This window comes from Enhydra lutris, unplaced genomic scaffold (genome assembly GCF_002288905.1).
Source record: "Enhydra lutris kenyoni isolate GAN:26980312 unplaced genomic scaffold, ASM228890v2 scaffoldscaffold34, whole genome shotgun sequence".
NCBI classification, from domain to species: Eukaryota; Metazoa; Chordata; class Mammalia; order Carnivora; family Mustelidae; genus Enhydra; species Enhydra lutris.
In genome coordinates this window covers 26,721,052-26,745,620 of record NW_019154118.1, presented here as the reverse complement: position 1 = coordinate 26,745,620, position 24,569 = coordinate 26,721,052, and the positions used below count along the sequence as shown (strand labels likewise).

The 24,569-nt window shown below is 40.2% G+C and overlaps 1 protein-coding gene across 3 annotated transcripts in view; it reads left to right on the top strand.

Annotated features, from left to right (window-relative positions):
* Nucleotides 1-24,569, top strand: part of LOC111153760 (glutamate ionotropic receptor AMPA type subunit 4) — a 388,143-nt gene that overhangs the window by 309,119 nt on the left and 54,455 nt on the right. For 2 of the 3 annotated variants that reach the window (XM_022512979.1, XM_022512980.1), the window contains exons 6-9: nt 6,332-6,490; nt 11,625-11,792; nt 12,974-13,078; nt 18,347-18,457. In XM_022512979.1, coding sequence (XP_022368687.1) covers nt 6,332-6,490; nt 11,625-11,792; nt 12,974-13,078; nt 18,347-18,457 — 543 coding nt within the window. Of the gene's footprint in view, nt 1-6,331; nt 6,491-11,624; nt 11,793-12,973; nt 13,079-18,346; nt 18,458-19,711; nt 19,745-24,569 lie in introns of those variants that run through there. The other variant, XM_022512981.1, reaches the window with a different exon arrangement.

Genomic DNA, 24,569 nt, shown 5'->3' with positions numbered 1-24,569 from the left:
AACAGGGAGGCCATAGCTTATAATACTGTGTTTTGTCATTGAAATTTGCCAAGAGCATAGAACTTAAGGGTTCTCTTGAAAAGAGAAAAAAATAAAGGTAAACATGTGAGGTGACGGATGTGTTAATTAAATCGATGGTGGGAACGCTTTCACAAGGTGTACGTGTGTCAAATCAGCGGGTTGTACACTTCAGATACGTTACAAGTGTACTTGGCAGTTATACCTCAGTAAAACTGAAGAAAAGACTGATTTAACAGCAGTAGCAAGAACTGATTTCTAAAATAACAATTCTTGGGGCACCTGAGTGGTTCAGTCATTAAGTGTTTGCCTTTGGCTCAGGTCATAATCTCAGGGTCCTGGGATGGAGCCCAGTGTCAGGCTCCCTGCTCAGTGGGGAGTCTGCTTCTCCTTCTCCTGCTTCTTGTGTTCCCTCTCTCACTATCTCTCTGACAAATAAATATATAAAATCTTTAAATAAATAAATAAGCAAACAAATAAAATAAAAATTCTTTCTGGTTACTGGTGGCTACTAGCAGTCCAGATGCTAGAAAATACTCTGTAGTCAAAACATTGAAAAATCAGAAGGTATGAAGGCCAACTTGTATTTACCGAAAAGAGAATGAAGCAAGGCAGATATTACACATCAGTTGTGCTGCCTAAAATATATCGTGAATTTACAGGCATTTTTGCCAAAGTCAAGGAACTCCCTTATTTAAGCAGGTTTATTTCCACAGGAACCTGAATTTCATTACGGATATTTTGGGGGGATTCTTTTCAAATGATAATCCTCTAAACCAAGAAACAAAACAAGTAGTGTCCCGATATTGACTTCTTAGTGGCCATTAAATCCTTTGCCTGAAATATCAAAGGCAGATTCCACATATTTAAATAAAATAATATTCCATTTCATTATGAGTAAGGATGCAAATGGGTTGTGAAAGCTCATCAGCACTACTCAGAACTGTGTTTTCATTATCCATAAGTTAAATTTAACTATGATTCAATGTCATGCATCTTTCTATGTGATGAAATGGGAATAGATTGATGTTTCCGTTCCCTTTGCCGCTCCTGCAGTGTGCTGGGACCTCACCTCCCCATACAGGAGCCAAAAGAAACAAGGATCCCTTTACTTCATGACTCAAACGTGACCCTGCTGGGGGTCCAGGACGACCCGCAGGGACTTGAGGCCATCCAGATAGCATGAGCTGGGCTTGATACGCAAGTGCAGAGACTTGCCCCTCCCCGATTCTTGAAAATTTTCTGTGACGTCACTACCATTGTCATTAACAATGGCATCTTAAGGACGAGTAAAATTTGTAAGAAAGGAAAGCTCACTCTTCTGTGTCCTGTTTTCGGTTTGTATGTGGAAAAGTTGTACTTGTACATGCCTGTCATCCTGAGGTACTGGTGGAAGCATGTGGTATCTCATTAGATTAAATTCTGTTCTAGAAATTGCCAAGATACTTAGAAGCAGGAAAACTTTATTTGGTTCACTGTAGTCTGTTTGTCAGAAATTTAAGTAAGAAAAATACATCCTGTCTTTGCCCACCAACTTTCTCTTTTCCAGTTCTTTGTTTACTTTGCTCCCGGATTTGTTGCTGTTTTGTTGTGTTGTTGTTGAAGACAGGAATGACCATACCATTTCCCAGCTTAAATGATTCCTTCAGCTCCCAGCTGCAAATGCAGTAAAAGGATTTGTAGCTCTGTGAAAGGGAAAGACCCTGAGATCCCTCCAACTCTCCCTGTGGACGCCTGTCCTCTCCCCTCTTCTTAAAACTGCCTGTGGTTCTCAAAGGACACACCACCATTACCCATTTGTCACCACCTCCTACTGGACCAGCACACTGCACTGTCAAGAGCCTTAAGGGTGGAGTAGTGACACTGTTGTCGCTAAGGCACAAAACCCTTCCAGTTTTCTCCTTCCTGACCCCAGATCCTCTCTCCCACTCCACCCCGCACATGCCCCTTCTCAAAACCAGACTGGTTCCTAGACACCTGATACCTCCTTTACATTCACAGGTTTAGCTTTGTCTCCTTGGGAGGCAATCCTTAGTCCACCCAATCCTGACACACAGTCCCTTCTTCCAGAAAGCTGTCCGTATGCACTTAATCGGATAGTGGCTCTTCTGGGCTCACAAGTCACCACAGGTACCAATAATATAGAATGCAATTATTTTTTTTCATCCATAAAATCATTATTTTACCTCTTCTCTGCACCAAGTATTGTCCATCACCCTTTCACCCAGCTGCAAACAAGACATCACTAGCACATGGCAAGCTCTTTAGGGGAAGAAACAATGTCAAATCTGACCTCCTGAAAAGTGCTCTTACCTTCCCTCCCTCTTTGTTGAAGCAGCCAACTGCCTATCCTCCAGCACCCAGCTTGTGTTTATGTTGTTGCTGTAATTGTTCCAATTAACCCTCAACGTAGATATTTATTCTATAGACTGCAAAGTGGGGTTCAGGGTAATTTGCCCAAGATCACAGATCCTCAGTCTCCAAAGCAGGAATGAAACTCTGCCCTGTCTGATTGCAAAGAATAAATAAAATCAAAATTAGTAAATACCCGATTGAGCCACAAGGTGAACATGCATTCGAATATCTCCTGTACCCCCTTTGAGGGGGACCCGGCCTTACAGACATTCTCTGTATCTGTATTCAGAGCTTTCTTCTCCCATCCTCCCACAGTCAGAGTATTTAAATACGGCCCCAGAGCAACAAGAAACTGTTGACACTATTGCACCTGTGAGGCAAATTCTTAAAATCTTGCTCTCATTTAGGTCTCTAATTTTTTTAAAAATATATTCCGTTCACATTTAGGAAAACACCTGGCTCTTTTATGAAGTAGTATAAAATTATGGAATGATCAGAGTATATCATTAAAGATTAACCACAGCTCTTGCTTACCTGTCCCTCACCTCACCACACAGAAGCACACAGACACACACCATCCATGCCTTGTTTGGAAGGTAAGGAGGTTAAGATACAGACAGTTAAGTGACGTGTCCACATGTAGGCATCTGGTTGATGTCAGAATCGGAACTAGAACTCAGTTCTCCATATTTACAGACTAGCACGTTTTTACTCAGGGCAAGGACCCCACTCAAGATTCCATGAACTTGAAGACTTTGTTTTACCTTTTCCCTTGTGCTTACTGTATTTTTAACTTTTCTACATTGAGCACGTCTGATTCTACCATCTATAGACTTGGTCACCCAAAATGGGTATTTTGTCAATTACTTAACAACCTGGCTTTTAAAAGATGTTAAAAGGAAACCTCTCCCATTCTACTTAGCAGCCCTTCTGTCTCAATATGATTTCATCGTCCTTTGAGTCTGAAATAAAAAACAACAGAAATGTAATCAGAATTAGTCACACCCTAAAGGGCAAGCATTTTTTAAGCACCTGTGATGTGAATGGATATCAGTAGTCAGAGGGATATCTGAAGTCCTGCCATTTACTTCCTGATTTCCTGTGGCTTCTTTACCCCCAGCAGATGTATGAACTGTCAGTGGGAGTTAAAAGGAAAACCAAGTTGAAAGTTAATCTTTCCTTAGGATGTCAGTATATTATAGGGAGAGACTATATATACCGTTTACTTAGTTACTAATGACTGATTTCACACACACAGACACACACACACTCTGTAGAACTACAAGTTTACAACAGTGTCTTCTAGAACCGTCACTCCACAGCACTCTCTGGGTCGGAACTGAAGTCTCATTAGGCACAAAGGTAACTGTCTCCAAGAAAATGACTTCACAGCCTGGATCATATCACTTTTCTATAGAAAATTGTTTGAAAGTGTATGAAAGGAAAAATATTGCTTGTACTCAAACAGACATAGCTAAAATTAACTGAGCCACCCACCACTCATTGAGGTCAGAACCGAAAGAAGCTTAAAATCCGATGTGGTAATATTTTTTTCCTTCACCTTCATCCTAGCAGGATGGCATCGGAGAAATGTGGACTGTTATGTATCAGTGAGACTTCACATCAGATGGTTTTTCCGAAGGCTTCAGCTTTGCCTGTGTGTCTTGCAGCTGTGGGAGATGCTGTGGAAGGAAGCATGGCAGGTCTTCTGTTTCAGCCACATTGTCATCAATTAGCAACTAATGCAATAGTTGAATCGCTGTGGCTTTCAGAAAACTGGGATTTTATTTATTTTTTTTTTCCCCTGCCCATGGGTCTGCCCTGTTTTCTCATAGACGCAAACAAATGTTCAGCTGACATTTTACTAGCTAGAGATTGATGGAGAGTGCTTTTCCCATTTCAGAAACATAGATTTGCTTTCTGGCATCTGGTTTCTCTTCCAGTTAAATGAGAATGTTACTGCTGTGCCATCAAATTAGCTAGCACATAATGGGCAGGAGATAAATATTTGTCGAGGGAATTAATTAATAACAACTATCATTTACTGAATTCAAACCAGATGTGCCAGCGACTTTAGCATTGTCATTCTCATTTTGCGCATGGGAACCCCAAGGCCAAGAAGTTTCAGAGGTGGATTCAGGGCGTGGATAGTTTCCGACGGTATCACCCAGTCTCTCCTAGGGACATTGTTGATAAATACCACAATTAAAAACACACATACTTGGGTAAGAATCCACAGGAGCACAAGGCAAAGAGGGCCAAGGCAAGAGTCATCTTGGCTCTACTATGTGTTTCCTGCATGATCTTCAGTAGTTTTCTTTAATCAACTGAGCCTTGGTTACCTTATTTGTAAGATAAGTCTAATAATAGGATGAATCTCATTGTCTCGTTAGGAGAACCAAACTAGATCATCTGTGTCAAGTGCCCAGCACATAAGCAGCCCCCTCAGTATTAGCTATAAGTACACATTGCTGGGGCTTCCTGTAGCAACTTCGCTTACTTGTCAGTAGACTGGGCTGTTTCTTCCTAGACAGCAGTGTGCATACAGAACCTGCTTGGTCGGTAACAGAACATAGACATTTCCGAAATGAGAGAGCGGCAACACCAGGTCCTGGTCTTCTCCCTGACGGTTGCGCCCATCCCTGTGCTAACTCCAGTGTCACTGCTGCATAGTTCACTTTTGCCAAAAAAATAGAAAGCAGAACACTTTGCCTTAAGTTCACTAACGCAATTGAATCAAATTCACATTAAAAAAAAACTTGGGGCGCCTGGGTGGCTCAGTCAGTGAAGCGTCAGCCTTTAGCTCAGGTCATGATCCTGGGGTCCTGGGATCGGGGTCTTGGGATCGAGCCCCAAGTCACGGGGCTCCCTGCTCCGTGGGAGTCTGCCCCCACCCCACTTGTTCTCTCTCTCTCTCTCAAAAAAAAAAAATTTATATATATATATATGCGCTTAAAATTGTAAATATCTTTACTAAATACTAAGAGGAAAAAAAAGCAAATACAGATGCTAGAAACTCATGGCCATGTGTGCACACACGTTTGTGTTGGAGGGGGGGTTACATTCTCTGAGCCAATAGCTTTGATTTTATTAATTCAGTTACCTAATAGGTTTTTTTTCCCTCTTATAATTGCCCATTTGTTTTAGATTTTGTATTGAATGTTTATTTTTGTAAGGCACCTTAAATAGTTAGCAGAAAAAAAAACAGGCCAGGTATTAAAAAATAGGGAAGGAGGAAGGGGAAAATAAACAACTTTCCAATATTTTTGAAACTCGGAACTACCTGTGGACTGAGAGAGAACATCCTTGCCTCAGCCCACCTGGTGAACACCATTTTGTTTCCCACCACACAGAAGTCCACGAATGGCTTGTCTTGCTTTCTTCTCTTCCATTACCATGTCCCAGGACTTTGAGCATTGTAGTGACTCATATAATCGAAGTTTTTAACTCTCCCGGGCTCAAATTATTGGCTCCATCTGCTTTTAGACCACTGTGTAATTAAACTGAACCCCCCTAAAAGTGTGCTACCCATCACAGACTCAAACTATCATAATACCTTGATATTTTCTTCACGTAAGACACATTTCTGCATACCTATATCAGAGGGCAATTGAGCCCTCAACCAGAGACTTTTTGATGGTATCATTTTCATCTCCTATATCTGCCTCCATGCTTCATAAAAGGCATTCAGAGGCATTCAAGAAATACTTGTTAAATGGAATTGAACGGAAATATTTTTGTCCTCTTATCATGTATTAGATTTTGGATGACAGAATTTAACAGCTAAATTAGGCATAATTGAACCCTCCACCTATTTCCAGCCATTGCTTTATCAGAAATCTAGATAGATACACATGTTGGTTATTAACTTACCTAATGTTGGTTATTAACCTATGTTACCATTGAAGAGCTGTAACATATAATGAACCAAACAAGCTGTCATGTTGATTTCTTACAGGGTTTCAAGGATATTTCTCTTGAGAGATTTATACACGGTGGAGCCAATGTTACGGGATTCCAGTTGGTCGATTTTAACACACCTATGGTAACCAAACTAATGGATCGTTGGAAGAAACTAGACCAGAGAGAGTATCCGGGATCTGAGACTCCTCCAAAGGTATGTGTTTACAGCAGGAGAGCCAAAGCAAGAAGGCAGAGTGCCACCTTGCTTGATTGTGGCTAGGTTGTGTGTGTATCCTGTGACTCAAATTTTTCAGCACTCTACCCGCATCTGCAAATGACCCACCGTGACAGTGGATTTGGGGTCATAAACTAATTTTAGCAAGTAGTCAGATGGACAGATGTGGGATCCATGAATGAGGAGGATCAAATGCACTTCCTTTAATTGTATTTGATTTTTTTGGTGTCTCATCAAAGATGTAAAACATGATTTCTGATCTCCCATGACTCCCTGCCTAAAGCAAAAGCAGTCTTCCGGAATAAAGGTATTCCACAAGATAGGCCTAGCGAGTCTTTCCAGTCAGATGTCTTTCTGCCCCCTTTCTGGTGAGCCAAACTGAACTGCCCTACAATTTTCCTCCTTCCCAGTCCCTGTGCTCTTGCTTCAACCTCCACTGCCCTCCACTTCATTTCCGTCTGTCAAATCCAACCACCTCCTGAGCGTTTATCTCAAACACTACTTTCTCTATGAAGCCTTTCCTTAGATTTCCAGAAAATATCAGCTGTGTAATCTCCGTAATATTTGACTGAGTTATTCTCCCCAAGGATTTAATGTAATTTTTTTGTGTACTTCTTGTTCCCCTTCCCTGAAGTCCTTTGGGAGCAGTATGGTCTGGGACACATCCTTCTTGTCCTTGCCATTCCCAGCCAGTGTCCAGCACACTTTCCACAGAGCTCACAGACACCATATGCTATTTCATTCTTTTTTTTTTTTTTTAAAGATTTTATATATTTATTTGACAGAGTGAGAGAGATCACAAGTAGGTAGAGAGGCAGGCAGAGAGAGGGGGGGAGGCAGGCTCCCTGCCGAGCAGAGAGCCCACTGCGGGGCTGGATCCCAGGACCCTGAGATCATGACCTGAGCCGAAGGCAGAGGCTTTAACCCAGTGAGCCACCCAGGCACCCTGTGCTATTTCCTTCTTGCAACCACCACAGGAAATAGTGTTCTCTGGTTTGGTTTGGATTGGTTTGGTTTGGTTTGGTTTGGTTTTGCTCTGTTTTGTGCCCCATATCTGAAAAATGTATACATTCCCCTAAGACTGTGAGTGGCAGAATTAGAATTCATGGAGCTCTTTCTTCTCAAAGCGAGGACTCCTGGTGCTGTGCTATGATTCTTCCAGACTCCATCTTTTTATCTACAAACTTTGGTAAACAGAGCTCACTTCACCATTGAAATCACTGGTTGAAGCAAGAAATAACTTTCGGCTAAGACCTTGGTTTTACCCTGCCCTAAAATGAAGCATTTATTCAATAAGAATGTTCTAGATGCCATCCAGAATTGTGCACCCATAAATATAAGTTCTTGGACTTTAACTCAGTAAGACATGTGGAAGGGAATTAAATCCCTTGAAAAAGTAAGACCTGTTTAAACTACTGCCTCTTTCATGTCTCAGCTCTGTGACCTGTCAGAGGCCTTTGCTGCTCTAGCCGGCTGTCTGCTTTTCTCTGCCCCACTCTGTATGAAATCAGTCCTTTTTTCTAGTTCACGTGTTTCACACAAGTGGATGGACTTCTTAAAACACAGCAGGTGGATTTGCTTTTTGGTGCTATCTCTTCCCAGCTTTTTCCTCCCTAGTAAAAAAGTGACAGTGTTTTTCTCTTTTTTCCTTTCTTGATCCTAAAATAGTAGCAGGTGCATTCTTCTCATGCCTTTTACGTCTTTAGTAGTTCTCCTTTATTTCTTGTTTTTATTTTCTTACTTTAGAAAACAAATCAAAACAACTTGGTGGCTTTTTCTACTCAGGTGTGCTTGGTCCATGCAGGGGAGGACGTATGTTCCTGTTTGGCTTTGCACTGTGCTTAAGCACCTTCATTGCCGTCAGCCTCCCCATCCCAGTGGTGAGGGTGTAAGTCTATCCATAAGTCTCTTTTGTCACGTCTTTGAAGAATGTATTGCAAGGCTGTTTATTGACATGTCTCACACACATGTTTCTGATGAAGCTTTTTAACTAGGTTCTCTACCACTGAAAGGTTCTTTGTTAGGATTTATCTTCTTTATCTCATCCACGTTTCAGCCTCTCTTCCTCAGAATGCCAGCTGGTGTGCCTACTGATCCTATGGCCTAAGTTTGCTTCCTGCAGTTGAATTTCAAACAGTTGTTTTTCTCTTGCAAGGCCCGAAGCAAGGAGACCATCCTCCATATTCCACAGCACAGAGCTACCTTTGGCACAGGCTTAGAATGTGTTCCTCCCTGAGAACTGACCATATGGGTTTCCTAAAACAGATTGTCCGGGGTTTTGGTCATGATTAGCAGTCCGTGCTCTGCCGTGCTTCGGAAAATTGTGCCCTCTTTTCCACATGTTCAGGAAGTCCCGTAGTCAAACTGTGCACATATTCCCTGGTCCTTTTATGAAATTTTCAGCTTATACAAGTTACATTTTCTTCTCTTTTTCCTCTGAGTAGTGCCTTTCCTAGGCTGAGTAATTTTTCCCACTGGCTTTGTCTCTTCTCCCAGAGAAATGAGGGGGAGTTGTCGGAAAGCACGTGGCATGTACTGCACTTCTGCACTTTGGCCCTGGGTTACAGTAGAAATGTGGGGTAATGACTCAGCACTGCTGCACACACTCACAGCAGGTGTGGGCAGAGTGATGCTCTTTCCTGTGGACTGCAGTGACCAGTGTTAAATCAGTAGGTGTTATTTCTGGCATCTTAAATCTAAGAAGCGGTCAACATTCCCACATTCTTCTGAGAAACCAAACTGGCATACACACGTCAAGTCAGTAAGTAAATACTGATCTCCAGGAGCCTTGCTCGGCATTTCAGAAGAGGCATCCCTGCCCGTCCGGGACTCAACCACAGCGTGTGACCACAAGGCAGCCGGAGGCATCATGCACTTAGCCAGTTAGACTTCTCTCCTCCTACTCACACACAACAGAAAGAGGCCTTGCTTTTCTCAGCTGATGGAAAACTGTATTAGAATTTCTGAAGACTGGGGACGCCTGGGTGGCTCAGTTGGTTAAGCAGCTGCCTTCGGCTCAGGTCATGATCCCAGCGTCCTGGGATCGAGTCCCACATCGGGCTCCTTGCTCAGCAGGGAGCCTGCTTCTCCCTCTGCCTCTGCCTGCCATTCTTGCTCTGTCTGCCTGTGCTTGCTCTCTCCCCGCCCCCTCTCTCTCTGACAAATAAATAAATAAAATCTTAAAAAAATAAATAAATAAATAAAAAATAAAAAAATAAAAAAAAAAAAAGAATTTCTGAAGACTGGAAGAGATTATGCTGAGTGAAATAAGTTGAGCAGAGAGAGTCAATTATCATATGGTTTCACATATTTGTGGAGCATAACAAATAGCATGGAGGACATGGGGAGATGGAGAGGAGAAGGGAGTTGAGGGAAATTGGAAGGGGAGGTGAACCATGAGAGACTATGGACTCTGAAAAACAACCTGAGGGTTTTGAAGGGGTAGGAGGGTGGGAGGTTGGGGGAGCCAGGTGGTAGGTATTAAGGAGGGCACGTATTGCATGGAGCACTGAGTGTGGTGCAAAAACAATGAATTCTGTTACGCTGAAAAGGGGGGGAAAATTTAATAAATTAATAAATTAAAATTAAATAAAATTTTTAAAAAAAGCAACCCACAGAATGGGAGAAGATATCCCTTAATGACAATACAGACAATAGGCTGATATCCAGAATTTATAAAGAGCTCCTCAAAATCAACACAAACAAAATAGATAATCACGTCAAAAAATGGGCAGAAGACTTGAACAGACACTTCTCCAATGAAGACATACAAATGGCTAACAGACACATGAAAAAATGTTCATCACTAGCCATCAGGGAGATTCAAATCAAAACCACATTGAGATACCACCTTACACCACTTCGAATGGCCAAAATTAACAAGACAGTAAACAACGTGTTTTGGAGAGGGTGTATAGAAAGGGGAACCCTCTTACACTGTTGGTGGGAATGCAAGTTGGTGCAGCCACTTTGGAAAAGAGTGTGGAGATTCCTTAAGAAATTAAAAATGGAGCTTCCCTATGACCCTGCAATTGCACTACTGGGTATTTACCCCAAAGATACAGATGTAGTGAGAAAAAGGGCCATCTGTACCCCAATGTTCATAGCAGCAATTGCCACAATCACCAAACTGTGGAAAGAACCAAGATGCCCTTCAACGTACAAATGGATAAGGAAGATGTCCATATACACTATGGAGTATTATGCCTCCATCGGAAAGGATGAATCTCCCACTTTTATATCAACATGGACAGGACTGGAAGAGATTATGCTGAGTGAAATAAGTCTAGCAGAGAGAGTCAATTATCATATGGTTTCACTTACTCGTGGAGCATAAGAAATAACACGGAGGACATGGGAAGCTGGAGAGGAGAAGGGAGTTGGGGGAAATTGGACGAACCATGAGAGACTGTGGAATCTGAGAAACAAACTGAGGGTTTTGGAGGAGTAGGGGGGGGGGGTTGGGTGAGCCTGGTGGTGGGTATTATGGAGGGCACATACTGCATGGAGCACTGGGTGTGGTACATAAACAATGAATTCTGGAATAAAAAAAAAAAAAAGAATTTCTGAAGAGTGTGTTTTCTCCTTTTTAAATCCCCGTCTTGATCTCAGCTCACATCTCAATCAGGGTCTCAGGCTCCTGAGTTTAAGCCCCACATTGGGCTCCACTCTGCACATGGTGCCTACTTTAAAAAAAAAAAAAAAATCAGAGGGGTACGATTTGGTATACATTATGTGTAATAAAATGATAATAGAAATTTATGAAGCTAGGGGCGCCTGGGTGGCTCAGTGGGTTAAGCCTCTGCCTTCGGCTCAGGTCATGATCTCAGGGTCCTGGGATCAAGTTCCGCTCTCTGCTCAGCAGGGAGCCTGCTTCCACCTCTCTCTCTCTGCCTGCCTCTCTGCCTACTTGTGATCTCTCTCTGTCAAATCAATAAATAAAATCTTAAAAAAAAAAAAGAAATTTATGAAGCTAGGGTCAATTAATTATCAGTAATTTGACTATCCTTCAGGCAAGAGGGTGCTTAATGTCGTAAGCACAAGCTCCCCCTGCCCCGTTTCCAGATTGATAAGACTTTATCATTCACCAATATAACTACTTTCATTTTGTTAGTACACATCTGCTCTGACTTATGATGGAGTCCTTGTGATGGCCGAAACGTTCCGCAATCTTAGAAGGCAGAAAATTGATATTTCAAGGAGAGGAAATGCTGGGGATTGTCTGGCAAATCCCGCTGCTCCCTGGGGCCAGGGGATTGACATGGAGAGGACACTCAAACAGGTAACTCACAATTTTGGTTAAGTGCAGTTTATTGTAGTCATGTTTAAGTGGCATATTCAAGAAAATGGAATAATTTATTGGAGAATAAATATATATTACAGTTGCCATTTCAATAGGTTAAGCCATTAGCATTTTTGAGACATTTCTAAATACAATACTGAGTAGAATACTATTTATATATGTTAAATATATATATAATATGTATATATGATGAACTAGGTTACGTGACAGTATAGACAACCCCAAGTCCCAAAGGCTTTGAACAAGAGTGTTTCTCACTCAAACACACATTAGATTTTGAGGGGTATTCAGGGACCAAGGCTGACAGCAGCTACCATCCACAGTGCTACAAAGGGAAATCAGGTTACGGAAGGTTTCAAATTGGCAATTAAACACTGTGGCCCAGTGGTGGCACTCATCACAGCTGTTTACAACTCACTTATTTTAGTCACATAGGCCTACATAACTACAAGGGCTGTGGGAATTACAGCCTATCTTGGGGCCAGAAAGTATAAGATCCAGAAATATTTTTTAAACATTGCTAATGACTACCTCAGTAGATCTCTATAAATTGCCTTGTAACCTTGGATTAAGTAAATTGTTTATTTTGCTTTGTTTGGGTTACATTAACACTGGTTTTCAAATGATTAATGGAATATATGTGTATTTTTAATAGTAACATTTTAAACATTCTGAATGTTCAGATTCTAAGTAAAAATGAATTAAAAGGAAATTTGGAATAAAGTAAACTTGAATTTTTTAATATGTTTATATTTTGAACTTCTTAATTTTAATATTAGCAAAGAGAAATATGATCTAGTGTGATTAGCAGGACTATTTAATATGTATTATGTGGACACAAAAATAGAACCAAAAAGTAACTACAAATGAACCGTATTTCCTTTCCTATAGGCAACACTTCAGTATTAAGGAAGTATTCTTTATCACATAACAAAACATATTCCTCTTTCAAGTATAGAGCAGAATTGCTTGTATCCCTTTGATTCACATCTTTAAGCTTATATCCCAGCAGTTCAAATACTCTTTGGTTTTTTAGTGAGTTATTTATAGTTTATAGTTCCATACTCAATGTGTTGTTATAAGCCTGGCAGATGAAGTTAAGATTTCTGAAAGCAAAATGGCCCATGAGTATATGTATGGGTTTTATTTTTCATTTATAGGTTCGCATTCAAGGACTGACAGGGAACGTTCAATTTGACCACTACGGACGTAGGGTCAATTACACAATGGATGTGTTTGAGCTGAAGAGCACAGGGCCCAGGAAGGTGAGATACACTCAACCCATTTTCCTAGTTTGCATTTGACATACTTAAAGGCTTACAGGTAAAAAGTAGCTGGATATTCTGCATTTGTTTTTTAAATGTGAGTACTTACAAATTGTAATTTTTTGTAATCTATGCTGAAATAAGTTCTTGTGTCATATAATTGGTATGTAATAATGTGCCAAAGCTGAAACAAAACTAATTTATATACTGTTTGCATCCTTTATCCAAAGTGGAAGCAATACTTTAAAAAAAAAAAAAAGGCTTAGCAAAAAGAATCCCAGAAAACAAAATTGATTGTGCAGGAAAGCACACCTTGCAGGTAAGAGACCTACTCACCTCCACGCAGTTATTTATAAAATCATCAGAGAGAACAAAGGAAGCTACTTCTAAGGAGCGAACGTACTGAGAATTGACTAAATGTTCTTGACATAAGCAAGTAAACACATGCCAATGAGCAAAAGAAAGAGCAGGTAGAAGATGAGATGATTCTCACTTGCCTAGTTGGGGGAGAGAAACACCTGGGAAACTCTCCTTGGGGGATTGGGGAGGTTGGATGGGGAAGCTGCTAGATTCCTGGATTTCGGAGGTTCGCTCTGCTGGTGATAGGACATGACCAGGCAGGTCCATGGTCTTCCGAACATCCAACCTGATGTAATGGAACCATACAATCCCACCCCATAACTGGCATCAACACTTTATACATAGCATATGAAATATTTAACATTCTTTTTCTGTATGATTAGATAGGATGCTCAAGGAAAAACATGGTAAGTTACCTTTTCTAAGAATTCTGTCCAAAATTTTTAAAAAACTTTCTCATATGTGATTTTCTGCTATAATGTCATAATGATAGCTGTGACATTTGTGAATTGTCTGCTGTGTCCCAAACACCAGACTTGGTATAATTTAATCCTCACAACAAACCTGTAATGTGAGTAGCATTTTTCCAATGAGAAAATTACAGTCCGACAGGTTATAGTTACTTGTCTAAGGCTTGTAAATGAGAAAACAAGGGTTTTAATTCAGGTGTGTCTATCCCCGGAATGATTCTGTATCATCATCTGACCCGAGCAGAACCTGCTGTAAAGGAGTTTACTTACCAGTGGGGTAGACTCTAAGTTCCATGACAGTTAAAAGAGAAGGCATATGGAAACTCTAAAGAGGAAGAGATTACTTGTAGCTGGAGAAAACAAATCAAAGAAGGCTGCATGGAAGAGGTAGGCTTTAACATTGGCCAGCACGTTTGTGTTTGGGCAGGTAGACATGGAAGCTAGAAGGCGTAAGAACTTGAAGGGAGTCAGGGAGGCAGGACAGTTGAAGTCACAGATGGGAAAGGTCAGAGGCTCTCCTAGTTATGTTTTGCTCCAGTGTGTCATGGGACATGCTTTTGGGTGTGTGAGGAGAGATTTGGAGCTGCCATGAAAACCATCCCTGGCTTTCCAGCCTCTCAGTGACATCTCCTTGAGCTTAGTCTGCCAGTTAATACAGGGATGCAGCTCAGGGAGCTCAGGAGGCAGGTGACTGTCTCCCCCAAAGACCCTGCCCACAGCAGGGCAATGAGATGTGCTCCCAGAAGAAATGTAGTGAGTTCCACATCTATACCGACTTTACCCACTCTGTCCACTCACGGCCAGCAACAGGACAGAAGGAGGCCCATTTGGGGCAAAATCCTTCTGGCCGCTCTGGAGCAGATAGAGTACTCCCCAGGCCCCTAAAAACACGAGCTCACTGGCAGGCGGAGCCAGGACCATCCTGCCACACACTGGACTTCGCAAATTGGCCAGTGAAACAGAAGCTTCCTGAAATGCAAAAAAAGTTCCATAATTCATAAAACTCTAAGTCCCAAAAGCAAAATGACCTCTATATAAAAGAAAGAATAATGTAAAAAGGAGAATGGTGGTAAAAAACGGTCATATCAAGGGAGTTGTTTATGGCACTGATCCTTCTGTGGCCTGATGGTCAGGACAATTAAGGGTTTTTGAGGGGAAGTTAAAGAGTGTGAGTGAGGAGAGTGAGGAAGGTCTTTGCACTCAGCCGACACCCATCTAAGACTCTTACAAGAAATACGAAGTGTAAAACCGTGTAGACTCATCTGTCTTTGTTTTTCTGTGGCAGCGATCAACTTGAGCATTCTGTCAGGAATATTAAGCTTAAAAATGAGCTACCGCGAGAAATGCGCTGCTGGTGAAGCTCGGCAGTATGTCTGAAAAGTGAGCAATTGTTCTTGTAAATTGAACACTTGCCAACAAGAGAACTGTCTCTGAAAATAGATCAGAGAGTCTGCCCATCAGATTGTCTGACTTCTGTAACAGGAGCACTGACTGAGGGACTCATCCCAGCTGTTTCCCGGGTCCTGGCTCCTGAGTGGGATAGAGTCTTCCCCGCCCAGTGGCCCCCATGGGATGCCCTAAAACCCAATGTGCATGCTTGCAGGAGCTCTTCACTGTAAACATTTTTGTGTTGAGAGCAGGTGATATGCCATGCACAGAAATGGAAAATCGATGTGCATTTTTATATTAAATCTTCACAACAACGTGAAAGTGAGATATATCTTTTTTCATTTTAAAGAAGAGGAAAAAGTAAGGCTCTGAGAAACCAAGGAACCTGTCCAGGGATGTTCAGCTCAAAGGACATAGGAGAGAGAGGTAGAAACCAGGGCTCACCTAGCTCCAGAGCTCACCGTCTTGATGGCTGTGAAATACTGTCAGACCGGAGCCCCTGAGAGTTCTCTTTAGGGTGGAGATGAGAATTCAGCTGTGTTGCGGGGGGGCAGGTCTGGTCCTGTCAGCCCTCCAAGGAACAAGCTCTGAGTAGAACAGGGGCTCCTCCTGAACACAGTCCCTCCATTGCAGGCAAGGGCCACTGTAAATACAGAGACGGCTACGCCTTGTGTGCTGGCATTTATGCACAGTTCACCTTCAGGAGTCCCAAGAAGACAAATATGTTTCTGACTAAACCTCCAGTTTAGTGATTTGAACACTAACATTTTTGCTCTAGCGTTCCAGAAGTATTCCTCACCCAGTTTCTGTCTCTAGGAAAAATGCCCGCTTCCCTGTCTGATTAAATGAGACCAGGCATGGGGAAAGTTCTTAGTACATTGTAAAATGTTGTGAAGAACTAGAGAGAAACCCCATCTCACGTGAGGTTCCAGGTCCAAACTTTAGGATTCCTTTCTTCAGGAAGTGACCCTCTGATTGACTCACCTCCCAGTGCATCTCTGGCCCAGTAGGACCTAGCGTGAATGCTCCCATACCCCAAACCATGGCCTCTTTTTTTCACAGAATTGCAAGTAGATACAAGGGAAACACATACAGTTGAGTAGAATTTTGCTCTTTAGTTCAGCTTGTCAGCACTTCTAAATAATTTATGTTTTAAGGGTAGACAGTTGTGAAGCTGTTTTAAATGCAGAATGTCAAGGTCTTGCCAACATCTGAAGACTCTTCAGAATATCCCAAATCTGTGGATTTTCCATTGTGGGAATTCATTAATAAAGAAAAATACCTTTCCCAGAGAATGGGCTGCTGAGATCTGGAGGTCAGCTGCCTTGGAACCAAGTGCTAAGTTATTTTCATGTCATGTAAATCATCATGAGGAAAGGAGAGTTACCAGGAGGCAACTGACATGTTGTTGTTTTATTTTGTAAATACCTGTAGGAATTGAAGCTGTATGAGGATGTATGTACATCTCAAAGGCATACTTGTTTTTAAATTAACTTTTTCACTGAGTTATTAAATAAATATTAGCTACCAATAGTTTCATATGGACACTTGAAAACTGTTGCTGAATGGATTGATAGATGTTCACAATTGCATATCAAACTAAGAGCTACAGAAAACCATACTAATGAAAAATTCATTTCCTCCAACTCTTCTGTGGTTATGTCTGCGACATTTGTGATGGACAGTGCCTCTTTCTGACACGTTACTGCTTACTTTCTTTCAATACATTCACAAATACTGACATGACAGTCAAGAAACCTGAAGGAAGCCAGGAGAGAGTCCCAAAACCTATTAGAACGAACAGCAAATACAGACCAGTAAACAATTATATACATTGTATTGGAGACAAGAGTTTGATCAGGTGTATCCAGAAATTCGAGAAAGAAGTTTGGCGCGCATTCATTGGACACACATTGGGGGGGCTTGTGGAGCCTCACAGCCAAGTGTGTGGACTTGGTGTCTTAGAGAACTCAGTTGGGAACTCTGCCCCCTCTGGAGCGTGCATGCAGTGTATGTAACCTGCTGTTATTTAGGTCCTCATCTCCAACGTGTGGGTCACAGTTGCACCTACTTCTACATTTGCTGTGTGTATAAACTCTTTTTAATTTTTTTAAGATCTTATTTCTTTATTTGTCAGAGAGAGAGAACAAGCAGGAGGGGAGCAGCAGGCAGAAGGAGAAGCGGGGAGCCTAAAGCGGGACTCGATCCCAGGACCCTGGGATCATGACCCGAACTGAAGGCAGAGGCTTCAGCAACTGAGCCACCCAGGCTCTGTAAACTTTTAGATGCATATTTAGACTCTGTCCCAGAGCAAACAGTTAAGTGGTAGCCGTTCCTAGTACTTAGTAGTCGGCACGATACAAAGAACCCTCAGTTTCCTTTAGGACCCCATTAGAGTTTACTACTTTGTAAAGTACCTAACTAAGTGCTAAATATATTTTACAGAAAGGACTTTGTTTCTCCTCTAAGTGAGAAAGTAATATAAGGATTTAAAAATTTTTTAAATACAAATTTAAGTGTCATCTTTACAAGTGAAAATATTATTCATTAATATTAACCTCTGATGTATTTAGCATTTTAGAAATAGTTAGATTTTTACCCAGTGGCTAGGTTTTGTAAAACCCCAAATTCTTTCTATATTGCCTTATAAATGCAGGTCTTTTTTGCTTAAAAATATTCTGTACATATTCACTTTATGGTGAAACCTGTAACATCATTGATAAAATCATGTAACTTAATTTTAGAGGGTGCCAGTCAATCCCACTAGAAGAGAGGATCGACATAAAATGGGATTCTGTCTGTATCCATATTCTTTCCGGAACGTCTCCTTCCCCAATGTTTTGGCTGCTCCAAGACTGTAAATTGTAAAGTTGCCAAATGTACAACCAGGCAGTATCTGGCTCATCATCAATTAAGAAGGCTTCCAAAGCCTCCTTTTTGTCTCTTTTTTAAGTTTGTTTGCTTACTTATTAATACTCCTCATGGTTCTGGAAAGAACTAGAGAAAACTGTTCTAAAATGTGTTTTCAAGAATTTTCTCTGTTTGGCAGGTTGGTTACTGGAATGACATGGATAAATTGGTCTTGATTCAAGATGTGCCCACTCTTGGCAATGACACAGCAGCTATTGAGAACAGAACGGTGGTTGTAACCACAATTATGGTAAGTTTTGGTCTATGCTTTATGCTGTTCCGTCTTGTCCACAGGCAGTTTTAAGTCCCCAGCTTTGGTGAATGGCGTGAAAGCTGCATCATAGCTGGGACAGCATGGGTGTTCTGATCCACAAAAGTCTGTTGAGGTTCTGAATAGGTTTGCCCTTACCTTTGAATACATTCGGTACCTTCATTTGTATCATCTTTTGTTGCAATGTTGTTCTTGGAAAGATGCTCAGATGTTAAAGGTGGAAACTGTCACACCCTAGTTAGAAATGGATGAAATGCTAACATTCCAAAGGACAAAAGAATGAACATGAAGACTCAGCAACCAGTCACATAAAAACATGTGGTAATAAACACCACATTATTGTTGTTACGCTGTTTTTCATGACATCAGTGTAATAATAGTTGATAGTGTTAAAACTGATCACTTTCAAGGAGTTTAATCATTGAATAATGATATGCATTGTCTTTATAATAGTGGGGCTATGAATGTAAAGATTTAAAGGAGCATGTTTTATACAGCTAAATGCTTTAGAAATAAATTTTGTTCTCTATTTTTAATGTGAAAATGGTGTTCTGCACCGATTATTTTTCTCATTGACCAATGACAAATACACAATAAACTTATCGGACTTCTAAGACTTAAGGAAAGTATGATTGCTCCATTCTGTCACGTCATAAAGTGAAAACGACTCTAAATTTTAAGGAAGTGTTTTCAAAGAGATCATAAAGACATTACCTTCCCAGTCATAGAAAACTGCTGAAGTCAAGCACGCCCTTTTGAGGGCACGCTGGTCGAAGGAGATCAACAATCGGTGACCTATAGCCTCAGCTCCGTCTCGTTAGGCAGAACACGTTTTTAATTATTTACAAAGGCCTTACTCTAAATAAAGTGGAAATACTTTATGTTATTTAGCTTTTAGCTTATGTAATTTCGGTTTTTAGTAACGTCAAGTTATTTCCAAAACTTTGGGCACCGAGGTCAAAGCATGAAAATGCCAGAGAGAAGCATTCATATGTTGCAGTGAGCAGCCTCTGTGCCATGTTACTCCTCTGAGACTTGCTGGGAACTTGATTTTAGAATTCAAGCCGACCGACAGCAGTTTTTGTGTAAGAGTGCAAAATACACTCCTTCTAGCTTAATTGTGTAATGGTTGCATGGGACTTGAAAAGCAGTATATATATACATATATATTTCTTTTCCTAAAAAGACACAGTAATGGAAAGTCATACTTCAGTACAGTCCTCCTCTTTTCAGCCTCTGATGAAGAATCCTATTTTAAGAGATTGATCAAGAAAGAAATGAGTTCCACGCTGTTCGACCATTCCTAACTAAGGCTCAAGTCTTGTTCTCCTGTAGTAAATTTAAGCTAATTTTTCATCTGGGATTCTTCTTGGATGACCAACTCTGGACTACCAGAAAAAAAAAATTTTTTTTTAAGTTCTGTGACTTTTCTGAGATACTAGAACAAAAGAAGAATTAATCCTCATGTTTCTCAAGAAAATACATAGATGTTGAAAGAGGATCACTTAGCAATTCTGACAAAGCGATTCCCCTATCCTGAAATAAGGTCATTGTACGTAAAGCTGGAATTACATCACTCCTAATTCCAAGTGAAGGTTTTCTAAAAGTAAATATCTATGAATTTATGTGCTTGTTTTCTGAATATGCCCAGTTTGTTTTCTTTAAAGGTTTTTTGCAATTTTGCCTGTTCTGTGTGAAATAAAGTGTCTGAATGTGCATTATAGGTCTAATGTAGAGAATCTTCTTTCCATCCCTGTTATTAAGGGGGCTGGAGATAGAATTCTTAAAACCAAAATATTGAATCAGTTTGCAAGCATGGCTGGTTTTGAGAAAGCATGCTACCAAAACAGTTAAAATTATTGAGAAATTAGTTGTTTCCTTTATATATGAAGAATATTCTGTAAAGCTGTTGTTTGACAATGATATCATCAATATTTTTGCTATCAAAATAGTGCAGTACTAGTATTTGTCTTTTGTATAAAAATGTAATCTTCATATAATAATACCTCTTTGGGCTTTGCAATTGCATACTCATTCAGTAATTAAAAAAAGAATACCAGAATCCTTTCCCTAAACGTGTTCCTTGTATTTGCTGTGTTGAAAATGGTTGTCCGGGACCTATGAAGCTCCACATCTCATTCATGTTGAAAGAAATAATGTTACCTTGTAGACAAATGAGGTATTGGCACCTGCATGTAATAATCTCCCAAATTCAGCTGGGTAGACATCGTTCGTATGTGCAAGACAGCTCTCTAGACACACAAGGTTGAGAGAGTTGCCACCCTGGAAATCACACACTTTGATCAAAATTGATATGGCATTGCTGTTCTTCCCATTTGTCTTTCCTTGGTGTATATTGTTATTTATATGTTGATACATTGTAACGATATATGCTGTTGTTAAATAAAATTGATTGAGAAATTCATTTATTCATCCATAAATATTTATTAAGCGTCTGCTGTGTGCTGGGCACCACTGTAAGCCCAGGGACATGCTAGAGAACGAGACCGACAACAGTCCTGCACTCAAATGAGTTTCTATTCCAGTGAAAGAAAGCAGACAACAAACAATAGATATGTAGACTAGATATCATTCTGAAATAAAATGGGGCTCCAGCTTCCTGTACTGTTGAAATTTATTTTTTTCTTCTGACAATATTGTCTATCAATAATGTGGTCTTCATTTTAATGTCTCATTTATTCTACCTGAATACGGTCATGCTGACTGTTAACTTGGCTAAATCCAAATGAAAGTACCACTGGCAGCCGCCTCCCATGAGATCGTGACTACAAGAGTGAAAGGTCTAAAGTTTTGAGTTCAGATGTTGTTTTCTGTCTTTAAGACATAGTGACTAAAAATTTGATAAAGCTGTAATTGTATATGAGACTGTGAGTCCTACTAACTTTCTCCGTCCTCAGTAATAGTTTCTGTCAGCTGCTGAAGGAAGCCAGATCCAAGTCGTGCAGTGTGCATTGGCTCAGCGGTCGAGGGGAAGGCAGCGTGCAGGAGGGAGATGTGTAATCTCAGTCCTCTGGCTGCTGAACTCTCGGAAAAGGAGAGATAAAGGAGTATTTCAGCTGAGCCCATTTCCCCCCAGATGTTCATGACTGAAGCTAAACGATGCTTATGATGCATTACTCAGCTAAGACGCTATTTCTTACCGTCTTGTGAATGTTAACAATCCTTTAGGAAGATTTTCCATAAATCCACTGTATTCCCTGCAGTATTAGAATTATGTTAAAAACCTGAAAGCAGTTTTACTTATCACAGTCGATCTTTCCAGAGGTTACTTTCTTACACCTTTTCATTAGATGTTTGATATTGTATCTTCTCTATGTAGAATTTTATAGCTGCCCTCCACGAGTATACATGTGCATATACAATACACACATACTTTTTATATCATACGTACATATGTATACAAAAATAGATATACTTGTTTTCCTCCTTGCACTAAATATTAATTTTCCCCATGCATACACCTGCCTCCAAAGGGCTAAGTACTCAACTTGTTTTGAATTACCTTCTTTTGAATAAATTTAAAGCTGTATAGCCATCCAATTTCCTTTTTTTCTCTGAATTGAATAATAACCTGTTAATTCTCCTTTTACGAATTTTTATCCATGGGATAAATTATCTAAATCCAGTAAGATTCTTTGGAGAAAGGCAAATATACACACAGCAAATAACTTTGGTTAGTATTACTGATTTTATTACTTTAACTGTTTTCGATAGTATTTGAAATCATTATATTTTTTGTTTAGAAAATCTTAAAGCCTTTCTAATAAGTATCTATTTCAACAAGTTTTGCTAAATACAAATAATCTGAAAAAATCCTCAGTAGGAAAATACTTTATTGATTGAAAATCATCTTAATTCATTTACACAAACATTTCCTTAAGCAAGCCCTAATGTAGCAGGTTTAGACAGAGATTGATTTCTTTCCTGAAATAGCAGAGCAGATGTGGAACACTACCCATTATGGAAATGTTAGTAATAAACTCATAATCACTAAGAAGTAATGCATTTAAAATAACTTCTGAGGAATTACCATTCCGCAGAGCACAGAGTTGATATTAAGGATGGTAGGTTACACTTTTAGGGCAGAAGTAAGAGGTTATTTTCCACATCTCTGATCATTCCATTTTTATTCACATTTACCTGAACTCCATAAGGGCTCCTTATCGAAGATGCCCCACAAATCCTCCTTAGCAATTGGCTAGGACTCTTTTCTATCATAGTGAAAAGATTTGGCATTTTCTTCACTTGTAGTAGCCCCAAACATTTGTATTAAATCCTTTCCAAATATGCAGGTCAGAAGGGCTACTTGTGGGCAAAATTATCAGGCTGGGTTGGTGCAAAGGAGGAGGTTGGGAGAACATTTAGGATCTGCCACTTGTATTAAAATACGAAAGAAAAGCAAAATGAGACACACTTGAAGAAAGTGAGGAGAGCCGAGCAACCAGGAGAGCTTTTGTTCAAGAAAAGCCTGGCCTTTCTCTCGGCCTGTTCTCCCACGTCCCCAAGCATGACCGTCTTATTTCTCTCACGCTGCATGCCTCGCTCATCTGAGTCTTGGTAATTGCACATGGCCCTGGTTATGCAAACGGTCTGGCTCAGTTTCTAGTCAACGTCTTCAGTAAGCTGAAGGTTTTCTAATACTTCCAGATACTTTGTTGGTCTCTTTGGCAGGAAAGCAAAGACCCTGATGGGCCCATGCTGCCCAAAAAGGGAATTGAAAAAAAAGAGAAGAAAAGAAAACACCAGATACAGTTTTTTATTCAGATTTACAGATGTCTATTTCAGAAGAGATGGCCTCGCACTTAATAATTACTTCCCTTTTGAAGACCTGAATCAGAAGTTCTAACGTAATTACTTCACTATGGTATTCCCATTTAGGGAGCAGTGATGTGCCAGGAAATCTTTTTATTCATGGAGTGCCTTATAGGTACCAGACGATATGAGGAGATAGGGAAAGGTTTTATCTACACTGTGTACCCACAGTTTCATAGAACATATATCATTTACACATAATACAGACATTCATGTCCTTAAACTTGTCCCCTCCCTGGTTAAATCATATGAAATCTCGAAGAATTGCACGCATTTTGACAAATGCGTTGGTAGCTTCAACAGTTTCCAGATACTTCAAACTACAGATTTAGTTCCCACATTGGCTACTTCTGTGAACTTGAACAATTTACTTGCCCTCTCTGAGATTTGAATGTTCCCCCTGCAAAAGGGAAGTGCCTACCTCAAAATATCAGTGTGAGAAGTAAGTGAAGGGCACAATTAAAGAACTTAGCATGATTTCCGATCCAGAGCGTGCCCTAAGTAAGTAGAGCTGTTCTTGTTTTTCACTCCTGTATTTCATGATTGTCCCCCTCACTCTTACTCCTTTGTCCTTATTACAAAGAATTATAATCTTAATCACAAGAGGACAAGAGGCACATTTTACTTATTTTTGTACCCCCTAGTTTCCAGCCAACTGCCTGGCACACAGTGGGTGCTTAGTAAATGTTTGAGTACATAATATAAGTGCAGCTTTTAATAAAGCAAATTGTTCACTGTATAATGTAGAGGGAATTTAGCAAATGAGGTGGGATTTCTAGCTAAAGAAACATGCACACAAGCTAATACTGTCCTACATATATTTGAGGGCTGAAATTCTTAAGTGTTCAAGTATTCCAGACACTTTAGAACTGACCTTCAATCTTAGTACTGCATGTGAGCCATAGTTGTACAACTTTGCAAAACTCTAAAGTTTCTTATAGCGAAAGTTATAAGTGATAACCATACAGCCATTTCAGTTACAGTTTTAAGCATTTTACAAATGTGTGGATCTTGCTTTTCTCTACATATACTTCCACATTTTAATTAGCTGTCACAAGAAAAAGAGAACGAAAGGATTAGCTCATTTTAACTACTAATATTTTATATCTTAGGCATTAACACTGCTTTGCAACAACTCACCACATTTATAATTTTCAAAACCCTTTATATTTGGAGGATGTTTTCTCTAAGCTACTAAATAATTGTCATCTATCTGAAGAAGAGGCAATTAGTTATCTTAACTTTATAGGTGGAGAAA